General features: G+C 43.5%; 1 protein-coding gene across 6 annotated transcripts in view; it reads right to left on the reverse strand.

Annotated features, from left to right (window-relative positions):
* The window catches only part of XPOT (exportin for tRNA), a 324,394-nt gene that overhangs the window by 253,098 nt on the left and 58,533 nt on the right, over positions 1 to 12,763 (reverse strand). For 5 of the 6 annotated variants that reach the window (XR_004540576.1, XM_033957684.1, XM_033957683.1 and 2 more), the window contains exon 6: positions 12,485 to 12,703. Coding sequence is in view for 5 of the 6 variants with exons in the window: in XM_033957684.1 (XP_033813575.1) it covers positions 12,485 to 12,703 (219 nt within the window). In the remaining variant the exon portion in view is untranslated. The remainder of the gene's footprint in view (positions 1 to 12,484; positions 12,704 to 12,763) is intronic. The other variant, XM_033957682.1, reaches the window with a different exon arrangement.

The following is a 12,763-nucleotide window of genomic DNA, read 5'->3' on the forward strand; positions in this document are numbered from 1 at the left end:
AAGGTTTAGATTAGATTAGATTAGGTCATGCATTTGGGCTGCAAAAACCTGAAGGAATGGTACAGTTTAGGCAGTTTAGGGGGTGAAGAACTTATGTGCATGACAGAAGAGCGGAACTTGAGTGTGATTGTATGTGATGATCTTAAGGTGGCCAACAGGTTGAAAAGATGACGGCGAAAGCTATAAAGATGCTAGGGAGCATATGAAGAGGTATGGCCAGTAGGAAAAAAGAGGTATTGATGCCCCTGTATAAGATTCTGGTGAGACCGCATTTAGAATATTGGGTACAATTCTGGAGATTGCACCTTGGAAAAATATGTAAAAAGGATGGAGTCGTTCCTGAGGAAGGCTACTGAAAAGGTGCGTGGTGTTCGTCATAAAGGCATATGGGGACAGATTTAAAGACTTCAATATGTATACTTTTTAGGAAAGGTGGGAGAGGGGAGATATGATGGAGATGTTTAAATACCTACGTGGCATAAATGCACATAAGTTGAGTTTCTTTTATTTGAAAGGAAGCTCTGGAATGAGAGGGCATAGGATGAACAGGTGATAGGCTCAGGAGTAATCTAAGGAAATACTTTTTTACAGAAAGGGTAGAAGATGCATGGAACAGTCTCCTTGAAGAAGTGGTGGAGACAGAGACTGTGTATGAATTCAAGAAGGTGTGAGATAAGCTTGTGGGATCTCTTAGAGAGAGGAGAGATAATGGTTACTGCGGATGGGCAGACTAGATGAGCCATTTGGCCTTTATCTGCCATCATGTTTCTATAGCAATGAAACTGTCATTGCTGCAGAGCAGATCCTCAGAAAACATAATCACACAATAAAATGCATCATAAAATTGGTAATGACTTTTTTTGTGTATTTCAAGAGGGAAAAAAAATAAAACACTCCAAATGCCTCCAACTCAACAGTAAGGGAGAAAATTATAAACTGAGCCATTAAATGAAAGGAACCAAAGTAGTGGTAGGGACAGGTGGAGAGGCATAATCGAAAGGGACGTCTAAGTCCATTTACGTCCATCTCGTAAGTCATCCAAAGTAAAAAACAGCTTAAGACATATTTTCGAAAAATGCGTCCAACTTTTTTTCATTTCAAAAATCGTCTAATTATATGTCCTGCCGATCTGATCGTCCAAGCCGCTAAATCGTCCATCTTTATACCACATTTTCGTCCAATTTTCCGTCCAAGTCAAAAACACCTAGAACAAGTCCTGTTGGATGTGGGAGGGGTCTGCAAAGTGATGGACTGCACACTAGAGAATGACACGGGGAAAAAATCTGTCCCCGTCACTGCACCGTCCCCGGCCCACCATCCTTTGCACCGCCCCGTCACCGCCGTTCCCTTCACCGCCCCGTCACCGTCACCGCCATCCCTTTCACCGCCACGTCACCGTCCCCGTCTAGCACCCATCTTCTTCCCTCCGCTCCCCCATAGTCTGGCATCTGTCTTCTTCCCTTCCAGCGTCTTCTCCCCATTCTGCCTTCCACATTTCCTTTCAGGGTCTGTTCTTCTCTACCCTCTTTCAATGTCTGTTCTATTCCTTTCCACCACCACCCTTCCCTCCCTCCTTTACCATCTGTTCCTTTCTACCACCCTTCTTTCATATCTTCTATCAGTCCCTCCACCATCACTAGCAGTCTCTCTTCTCCCTTACCATGAGCAAATAGAATTTCTGAAAATTGTATTGCTGAGGCATTATTTCTAGTACGCCTTTTTTTCCAGATGGATAATGACATCAATTTTATAATTCTTACTGTCTGCTCTGATTTCATTCACAATTTGGTTTGTGTTTTGTACCTGAGGATTCCATGAGGCATTTAACCTTTTCCTGTCTCTTCTGTGATTTCAAGTTGATTCCTTCAATAATGGAGTCTCAAGTTTTCTATTTTGGGCTCTTTTGACATTGTTTAAGGGATTTCTTTTACATTTGGTGCTGGTCTTCTTTGATGAGGTCACTTCAGAATCTATTTCCAAGGAAGAGAAACTTTTTCCCTTTCACCTCCTCCTTCCTTGTGTGAGCCGGAACACGCGGTCCCCGCAAGCAAGTAATTTTATATCATTTTCATTCAATTCATTCATAGAAATTAAAGTCTAGATAATGCCAGTCACATAACAAAACATGATTTTACAAAAATAATTCCCTGCACAGTCAAGCCTGCAAGGATTACTAGATGTCTTTCAGCAGCTTCCCTCCCTCCCTCCCCCTTACCTTTGTGGCCAAGTCAAAATGATCTACCAACAATAAAATTTTAAAAACACAAAGCACGCTGTACGCAGAGAAAATGTTAATTATCATTTATATTCCACGGGTTTTCAAAGAGGTCAAGGCAGATGACTTTATGCAATGTCACCTCAGTAACAACTATACAAAAATAGACAAATATTCCCCCTCCATTTTTACTAAACTGCGATAGCGGTTTTTATCGCAGGGAGCTGCACTGAATGCCCCACGCTGCTCTCGACACTCATAGGCTCCCTGCGCTAAAAACCGCTATTGCGTTTTAGTAAAAGGGGGCCATAGTGCAAAATATAGACAGCAGATATAAATTCTCAAAACGGACACATTTTGATCACTAAGTTGAAAATAAAATCATTTTTCCTACCTTTTTGTCTGGTGATTTCATGAGTCTCTGGTCCTTCTTCTTTCTTCTCCTGCCCCCCTCTTTCTTTCTCTCTCCCCCTGGCTCCCCTCTTTATTTCTGCCTTTCTTTCTCTCTCCCCCTGGCCCCCCTCTTTATTTCTGCCTTTCTTTCTCTCTCCCCCTGGCCCCCCTCTTTATTTCTGCCTTTCTTTCTCTCTCCCCCTGGCCTCCCTCTTTATTTCTCTCTCCCCCTGGCCCTCCTCTTTCTTTCTGCCTTTCTCTCCCCCTTGACCCCCTCTTTATTTCTGCCTTTCTTTCTCTCTCCCCCTGACCCCTCTTTATTTCTGCCTTTCTTTCTCTCTTCCCCTGGCCTCCCTCTTTATTTCTCTCTCCCCCTGGCCCTCCTCTTTCTTTCTGCCTTTCTTTCTCTCCCTCTTGACCCCCTCTTTATTTCTGCCTTTCTTTCTCTCTCCCCCTGACCCCTCTTTATTTCTGCCTTTCTTTCTCTCTCCCCCTGGCCCCCCTCTTTATTTTTTCCTTTCTTTCTCTCTCCCCCTAGCCCCCACAAAGCCATCGTGCCAATTTCTCCACTTCCACGATTCTTTCCCTACCCTCACCCCCAAGCCAGCAGCCGATTTCTCCCTGCTCCTTCCCCGATGTCCTGATGTCATGAACTTCATCGGGCAGCAGCAGCATTCACAATTCACTGTTGTTGCCCACTTCAGGCCTTCCTCTCTGTCGGGTCCTGTCTTCATGAAAACAGGAAGTAGGCAGGACCTGGCAGAGAACAAGGCCTGAAGCCGGCAACAGCAGCGAATTGTAAACGCTGCTGCTGCCCGAAGAAGGTAATGGAGCACGAGGCAGACCGCTACTCCCCCCTCCCAGCCGAACCCCCATTGACCCTCCTATCTCCCCCCCTCCGTGAACCTTTCCGACCCTCCCAGCGAGAGCAGCAAACCTCCTTCGCGGCTTTCTCCTCCCTCTGCCGCGTCACTGATGACATCATCAGTGATGCGGCAGAGGGAGGAGAAAGCCAACGCTACTGGAGGGAGGTTTGCTGCTTTCGCTGGGAGGGTCGGAAAGGTTCACTTGGGGGGGAGAAGCAGTCTGCCTCGGTGCTCCAAGGCCTGGCGCCATTACCTTTTTCGCCCCTCCCGCCCCCCCCCTTGGTACGCTACTGCTCTCCTTAGTTTGCCGGTTTTCTTTTTCGGCGACCGGCACGCGCGGCTGCTCAAGGTTCAATCTTCTGCTCTGCTGCAACTTCCTGTTTCCGGTTGGGTCAGAGCAGAAAATTGAATACTGAGCAGCAGCGCGTGCGCGGCTCTTTTGAAAGCGTTCCGGTCGCCGAAAAAGAAAGCCAGCAAACTAAGGTGAGGTGGAGAGAGGAAGCTGGTTAAACAATCGAGCCGGCGTGCGGGTGGTGGCTGCGGGAACCGCACAATCCTTTATGCCTCACTGCGGTGACAAGACCATTCACCGCTCCACGGGGCGGTGATGGCCTTGTCCCCATCACCGCAGAGGCTGCTAATTTTCATTCCCCATTTTTGGCGGGTTACCCGCGGCTAAACGCAGTAGCCGCGGGTAAACCGCCACCGTGTCATTCTCTACTGCACACCCAGACGTGGCACTTAAATAGTGGGGTACCTTACAGGGCACTGCTGTGAACTTCACAAAAAGGGTGCCATGTCTTCTCCTCCCTACAGCTCCCTTATAGGTTACGGTGAGCCCCCAAAACCACCTCCAGAATCCCCTAGACCCACTTATCTACCACCCCAATAGCTGTTATGGCTGCAGGAGCCACTTATATGCCAGTAAAAAAGGATTTTGGGGGTGTATAGGGGAGTGCACATGTTTAAGTATCAATGCAGTGATTACAGGGGCTTATGGGCATGGGTTCTCCTCTCTATGGGTCCCTAACCCACCCCCAAGACGACTTAAGCTGCCTCTGTGCTGGACAACTAGGCTTTCCTATGCCAGGCGGCCAGGTGATGTTGGTCTGGAGGCTAAAATTTAAAGATGTGATTAATATTTTTATGGGGGCGGGGGAGGGGGGGTCGGTGATCACTGGGGTAGTGTGTGGGGGTCTGTATTATGTGTTTTCAGTGCTTATCTGGTGAGTTTAGGTGGGTTTTTGTGACTTGGAACATGTTTTACATGGTCTAAGTCGCAACGTCCAAGTTCCGTCGATCTTGGGCTGTATAACTTTCAGTTATACATTCTATATGACTAAGTCTAAGCCGGCCCATGTCCCGCCCTCGACACTCCTCCCAAAACGCCCCGTTTAGCTTTGGTCATTCAGCGGCACTATGAAGGCCTAGGTCATTTAGAAATACATCCAAAACCCGTTTTTAGTATCGGCACTTGGACGTTATTGAGAAATGTTCGTCCAAGTGCCGACTCAGGCCGGTTTTTGGACGTATTTCTCTTTCGATTATGAGCCCCATAGTATATAGCTGGTTTGAAATTCTACATTTTAAGCCTTAAAGCTTAGGAAGAATTTTAGATTGATAAGATAGGTCATGTTACTTATCAGTATGAAATCTAATAAAAATAATTTCATATTATTTTACCATATTTGTTTGACAGTACAGCAAAGCGGTTTACAATAAAATACAAGAAGAATAAAGGAAAAAGAAAAATTGAGCAAAAAAGCACCTCAAGGAACAGAAAGGTTTGTGAGATTACCAGCTTCTATAGCATTCTCGAGCACTGAAAACAAAACTATGTACAGATAATTGGCAGCAATTCCCCTCCTCACTACACTAAAGACATGCATTCATTAGTGCACTTTTAGTTCACTAACCCATTTTAACTTTAGTCCACACAAAATTGTTTTTAACATGCATTAACCTACAATTTTACATACTCTGAAAGCATTAAGTTCTAGAAACAGAACAGTGAAGAGGAAGGGAGAACGAGACATCCCCCTTCACTGCACCGGAGGGCCAGATCGATCTTCGGCGGTTAGCCCCGCCCCCAGCAGCCGTTTCTTCTCCTGGTCTGCCTCCAAGCCCTCTTAACCCTTTCAGGACCATAAGGATCGTAGGCCAATTTTTGTGGTTTTGACGACATTTTTATGGTAAAAAGGGCTTGCAGATGCCAAAAAATTGATTTTTTTTGTGAAATATCATTATTTTTATTTAAAAAAAATCACACTTCTGGCTTATGGACAGTGTGGCAAGTGAATCTTCTCGTCAATCTAGCAACGACGCTAATGAATGAATGTCGGAACCAGTTTGTTTACATAAAGGCAGTATCATATGGAATCCGTACATATCAAATTTAGAACTGTAGACTATCCCAATCAAAATTTATAGGATTTTAAAGTTATGGGACAAATATGTCCCTTGGTCATGAAAGGGTTAAGGGCTCAGCAGACCAGACCATTCCCAGAAGCAGCACTGTGAAGGGGAAGGCAGAGGAAGGAGGAAACTTCCCTCCATCTTGTTCCGACGCCCGATGCCGCTCGTGCAGGTCAGATCGGGCTTGACTCTGCCCTCCCCGGAGTTCCTGCAGTGAAAAAGGCGATAAGTGACAAGAAAGCATCGTTCAAAAAATGGAAAAAGGACCAAACAAAGGACAACCAAAAGGAGCACAAAGAACACCAAAGGGTGTGTCACCGTGTGGTTAGGATAGCTAAAAGAGAATATGAGGAGAGACTGGCGGGGGAAGCAACAAACTTCAAATCGTTCTTCAGGTACGTGAAGGGGAAGCAACCAGCAAGGGAGGAAGTGGGGCCATTGGATGATGGAGACAAAAAGGGAGTGATAAAGGAGGAAAAAGAGATAGCTGACAGGTTGAATAAGTTCTTCACATCAGTCTTCACGAGGGAGGACACATCCAATATTCCGGAACCCGAGAACATTGTAAATGGGGATCGGGGTGAAAAGCTGGTCCAACTAGAGGTAAGCCAAGAGGATGTCCTCAGGCAGATAGACAGACTAAAGAGCGACAAATCGCCAGGTCCGGACGGCATTCACCCAAGGGTACTCAAGGAACGAAATAGCAGAGCCACTTCGCCAAATATGTAACCTATCCTTAAAAACTGGAGAGATCCCGGAGGACTGGAAAATAGCAAATGTCACACCCATCTTCAAGAAGGGTTCAAGGGGTGACCCGGGAAACTACAGGCCGGTGAGCTTGACCTCGGTCCCAGGAAAGATGATGGAAGCACTGATTAAGGACAGCATCTGTGAACACATAGAAAACAATGGACAGCTAAAGTCGAGTCAGCACGGCTTCTGGAAGGGTAGGTCATGCCTCACAAACTTATTGTACTTCTTTGAGGGGGTAAACAGACAGGTGGATAAAGGGGAATCCATTGACATCATTTACCTTGACTTCCAAAAAGCCTTTGACAAGGTACTGCACGAGCGACTGCTTAAAAAGCTGTGGAAACACGGGGTGCAAGGGGAGATCCACCGATGGATCAAGAACTGGCTGGCAGGCAGGAAACAGGGTTGGAGTAAAGGGTCATTACTCAGACTGGCAATGGGGCACGAGCGGAGTTCCGCAGGGGTCGGTGCTGGGACCGCTCCTGTTCAATATATTTATTAATGACCTGGAGGCGGGAACAAAATGTGAGGTCATTAAATTTGCGGATGACACCAAACTCCACAGCAGGGTTGAAACCATGGAAGGCTGCGAAGATCTGCAAAGGGACCTAACGACACTAGAAGAATGGGCCAAAAAGTGGCAAATGAGCTTTAACGTAGGGAAATTCAAGGTCATGCATATAGGGAACAAGAACCCGATGTTCAGCTACAAAATGGGGGGATCACTGCTGGGGGTAAGTAATCTTGAAAGAGACCTGGGAGTGATGGTAGACACAACTTTGAAGGCGTCGGCACAGTGCGCCACAGCCTCAAGAAAAGCAAACAAAATGTTGGGTATCATTAAGAAGGGTATCACGACCAGGACGAAGGAAGTCATCCTGCCACTGTATCGTGCAATGGTGCGCCCGCATCTGGAATACTGTGTCCAGTACTGGTCACTGTACCTCAAAAAGGACATGGTGGTACTTGAGGGAGTCCAGAGAAGAGCAACTAAACTGATAAAGGGTATGGAAAACCTCTCATATACTGACAGATTGAAAAAGCTGGGGCTGTTCTCCCTGGAAAAGCAGAGACTTAGAGGAGACATGATAGAAACCTTCAAGATCCTGAAGGGTATAGAAAAGGTAGACAGGGACAGATTTTTCAGATTATGGGGAACTACAAGTACAAGGGAGCACTCGGAAAAATTAAAAGGGGACAGGTTTAGAACAAACGCCAGGAAGTTCTTTTTCACCCAGAGGGTGGTGGATACATGGAACGCGCTTCCGGAGGCTGTGATAGGCCGGAGCACATTACAAGGCTTCAAAGAAGGTTTGGATAGGTTCCTAGAGGATAAAGGAATTGAGGGGTACAGATAGGAGTAGAGGTAGGTCATAGGGATAGTCAGGGACCACTGCTCAGGAAATGGGCCTGATGGGCCGCCGCGGGAGCGGACCGCTGGGCGAGATGGACCTCTGGTCTGCCTCAGCGGAGTCAACTTCTTATGTTCTTTAGCCCATTTGAGGGCCACCGAAAGTTTTTTCCCGTAGCAACTCTTCAAAACAGCTACACTACCAACAGGAGCTGCCCCAGCGCCTCAACTGCCTCTCCGCTGCAGTGATCTTGGTCGGGACGGTGTGGGAATCGAACTCCGCCTCCTGACATCCCTAGCAGCGCTAAACTGAACAAGCAAAACCGCGAGCCTGGAAGAAGCTGTGTCTGGCTTTGGTTCTCCTTATTCTAACTTGCATTCGCACTACGGGACAACCTATGGTGCATTTAACTTTTAAACTGCTGCCACTGAACCTGATTTAGTGCCATCTGATTTACTGCTAACTTAACCATTAATCTAACTGATAATTCATCTGCTCCCATTGAATCCGATATCCAGTGTTATCTGATTCACTGAAAATTGGTTAACTTAGAAATTGGGAGTAACAGAAACACCAAATAGCCACTAGGACAAGAAAGAGTCATTTAATCTGCAAGCATGAATTTCCTACTGATTTTATTAATCTATTTAATGTGCGATAGCATTAAGGATGTCAAGTCACTCTAATCACAACTACACTCAGCCCATTATCCTGACTATCAGGCTTATAATTAACCAACAGGAAGACGGAGCAAGCCATACTAATGTAATTTCGAGCAACGGAAGACAACAACGTACCATAAAAAAAGGATAAGGGAAATAAAACCTATCAGAACCACTACATCTACCAAACCTATCACATCCACTTCCGTTCCCTGTGTGTATCTTAACACCAGATCTATCAGGAATAAAGCATTTTTAATTAAAGATTGGATCATCAGCAAGCAAATAGCCTGTCTTTTCCTAACGGAAACGTGGCTATTGTCTGAAGATGATCCAATAATAAATGATCTCCTACCAGATAATTTTAAAATTCACATGCTAAATCGTGACGGAAAAAGAGGGGGATGATTAGCAATTGTTTCTAAGGAAGGATTTGTAGTAGAACTACTGGATTCCAAAATGACCAATCAATTAGAAATATTAGCCTGTAAAATTAGCAATAAGGAACTAGAAGATTCCCTTTCTTTTATATTATTCTATGTTCCGCCAAAAAGCTGGCCAAAAGCTAGAGAGGACTTTTGCAAATTTGTCCTACATAACTCAATCACTTCATCACATAATTTAATTGCAGGAGACATAAACTTACATCTAGATGAAGTGGGCAATCCAGAAGCGAAAAACTTTAAAAACTTTCTATCTCTACTTAATTACAATCTCCCTTTACCCACACAAACACATGAAAAAGGCCATCATTTAGATGTGGTAGCGATGTCCACAAGGAGATCTTAGACCCTTCCATCTCTCTTTCGAATGGTACTTGGTATCACGACATCTAGTCTGACCATTTCACTTATTATTTCAATCTAACTTGGACTCAGCTAAAATCTAAGACTCATCCACGGACAGAAAGAGAACACCTCACAAGGGGCCATATCAACCCAGAGGAATATTGGTCACAATATGACCTACAAGCGAAGATAGAAGAAGGAGTTGATTTCTATGATCACTGGATAAAAACTAGCACATCCATTTTAGATAAAATTGCCCCTAAACGAAATAGTAAAAGCTGCTCAAATAAATACAACAAATGGTTTGACATCGAACTCCTAACAATGAAACAATCAGTAAGACGTTTAGAAAGAATCTGGAAAAAACGGGGAAACAGTCAGCCCGAAACAACTGGAGATCCAACATAAAACTCTACAAACAACAGATAACAGAAAAACGTAAAACATTTTACTCGTCCAAAATTAGCTCATCTAATACTAGCTCAAAAGGAGCTAATACAAAAGAACTGTTCAACATAGTTACAAATTTATTTGACACCACACGCTACACTCAACCCATGCATAATATCAAACTACCCTCAGCAAATGACCTAGCACAACATTTCGATTCAAAAATTAAAAGCCTAAGAAATAACCACTTGGCAATTGTCGCATGCAAACATCAATCAACTGATATACATGGAAATGAATTACCAGCGGACATGATTTGGAGTTCCTTCCACAATTTTGAATGGAATGACTATATCAAATTATAATAATAATATTAATAACTTTATTTTTCTATACCACCATAGTCAGACGACTTCTAGGCGGTTCACATCGAAAGAAGGCTGGACATTCAGCGAATTACAAATGCATGAGGGGAATGTTACAGAAGAAACGGGTTGTAGGGGAAGGAATGTAAGAGGGGTTGAAAGGTGGAGGGAAAATGAGAGGGGTAGGAATTGCCTGAAGATTGCTTCGGGTTTGTAGGGGGAAAAAGCGTAGTGAGCGCGGATTGGTCTGTTTAGGTGATTAATTTGCAAAACAGAGTGGTTTTGATAGATTTTCAGACAAATACTCTAAATCATACTGTATCCTGGACTCATGTCCCCCTGAAATTATGAAAACAGCTCCATTAGACTTTAAACTATCACTGTTGAATTATTTAACCAATAACCTAACCAATGGAAAATTCCTCACTAATAATGGTCATATCATAATAACCCCAATTCCAAAAAATCGTAAACAATCATCAACATCAGTAACCAACTATAGACTAGTAGCATCCATTCTATTCATTGTGAAATCATGGAAGGATTGGTACACACCCAACTGATGGAATATCTCGACCAATTCTCTCTTTTGCATTAAACTCAATCTGGTTTTAGGCCTCTGTTTAGCACTGAGACAGTAATTGCGGCTATCCTGGATAATTTGCGCTACTTGTTTAGTAAGGGCGTCAACGCCCTGATCATGCAATTTGACATGAGCTCTGCCTTTGACTTGGTGGACCATGGGAAACTTTATAATGCCTAGATGCAATTGGAATCAGAGGAGAGGTATTAAACTGGTTTTGAGGTTTCTTCATATCCCGCACTTACTAAGTCCATTTCAATTACGATCTCTCTGATACATGGAGCAATTCATCCGGCGTGCCACAGGGGTCACCATTATCCCCTCTGCTCTTCAATGTTTACATGTCCTCATTGGGTGCGCAACTATCCCAGCTGGGGATAAAACTATTTAGCTACGCTGATGACTTCACGATAATTATCCCATTCAAAACCTCTATCTCAGAAGTCATCCCCAAAGGAACAGAGGTACTAAATTGGATGGAGCAATGGATGACTGAGTTCAGACTAAAGCTAAACCCAGAGAAAACAAAATTTTTTATAGCATCGCCACACCCACTTGACACTAAAGCATCACTGTGCATCAATAACCTTAGTCATCCCATTCAACCCACTATGAAGGTATTGAGAGTAACACTGGACCAGAGTCTGACCATGAAAGATCAGGTAGACTCCTTGATTAGAATGATCTTTCTCACCCTCTGGAAGCTTCGGTCCATCAGAGCTTACTTCGATGTCTCAGCATTTAGAATTCTGGTACAATCCCTAATACTGAGTCAACTCGATTATTGTAACATCGCCTAATTGGCACTCTCCCAGAAAAATATGCGGCAATTGCAACTGGTACAAAATGCAGCAGTTAGGCTACTTTGTGGACTGAAGAAGTTTGATCATGTAACACCTTCCTATCGACTTCTACACTGGCTGCCAATGGAAGCACGTGTGAAGTTCAAGTATAGTTGTTTTTGCTTCAAGGTATTTTAGGGCTTAGCCCCTAAATATATAACAGACCTTTTCTCTTTCACAACCAACAGACATAGAAGTTCACAGCCAAACTTTGTTTCTCCACCGGTTAGAGGTTGTAAATTTAAAAGTCATCACCAACATCTTTTCTCACATAAAGCAGCATTATGGGGTAAAGACTTGGAACAACTGCTCGTGCCTACTACTTATAGGGAATTCAGGAAACACCTAAAAACACATCTGTTCCTGAAGTACTTAGGTAACTGACCTATACAATCTTAGTCCTCAACAAATGATCTTTAGAACTGTTATTCACTAACTCTGATCTTTGTTTATTCCACTCAATCTGTAATACCTTTTAATCATTGTAAACCGCATAGAACTTCACAGTCCTGCGGTATATAAACTGCTATTATTATTATTAGAATGTGTTAAAAAGTTACTAAAAATAATTTTTGTCCCATGCATATTCCTATTGGTAACTTTATTTAAAAAGAAACCCAAATGTCTGCATTGTACACTGTCTGCACCTGTTGTTAAATGTCTGCACTGTGAATGTTCTTATGTAACCCGTTCTGAGCTTTGGGGGAGAACGTGCTAGAAATCAAAATAAAGAAAGAAAGAAACAAAACATTTTGAGGAATATCTTAAAGGAAAATCTTTTGTTTTCCATCTGTGAAAAATGATTTCTTCTTACCAAGTTCACAGAAGAAATAGTGTATGGTATAAAAACTTCAGCTTACCTCTGGTGTGTGAACTATATCTCTGTCTACAACCTCCGTATCAATGGCCATTAAGATTCGAAGGTAGAGATCCACTCCTCGAGGATTGAGGCATACTACTGATAAGATATCAAAAAAGAATTTTGGCCATTTTGTAAGATATTCTGAAATAAACACCAGTGCAAATACTTGTGCTGCTTTATTGCGAATGAAAGTTTTCTCCGGTTGAGCATTTAGCATCTGTGAAAAGCAAAAGAGTTTAACATTTGAATGCATTCCTTTCTTGTTACAATGAAAAAA

This window comes from Geotrypetes seraphini, chromosome 9 (assembly GCF_902459505.1).
Source record: "Geotrypetes seraphini chromosome 9, aGeoSer1.1, whole genome shotgun sequence".
Classification (NCBI taxonomy): Eukaryota; Metazoa; Chordata; class Amphibia; order Gymnophiona; family Dermophiidae; genus Geotrypetes; species Geotrypetes seraphini.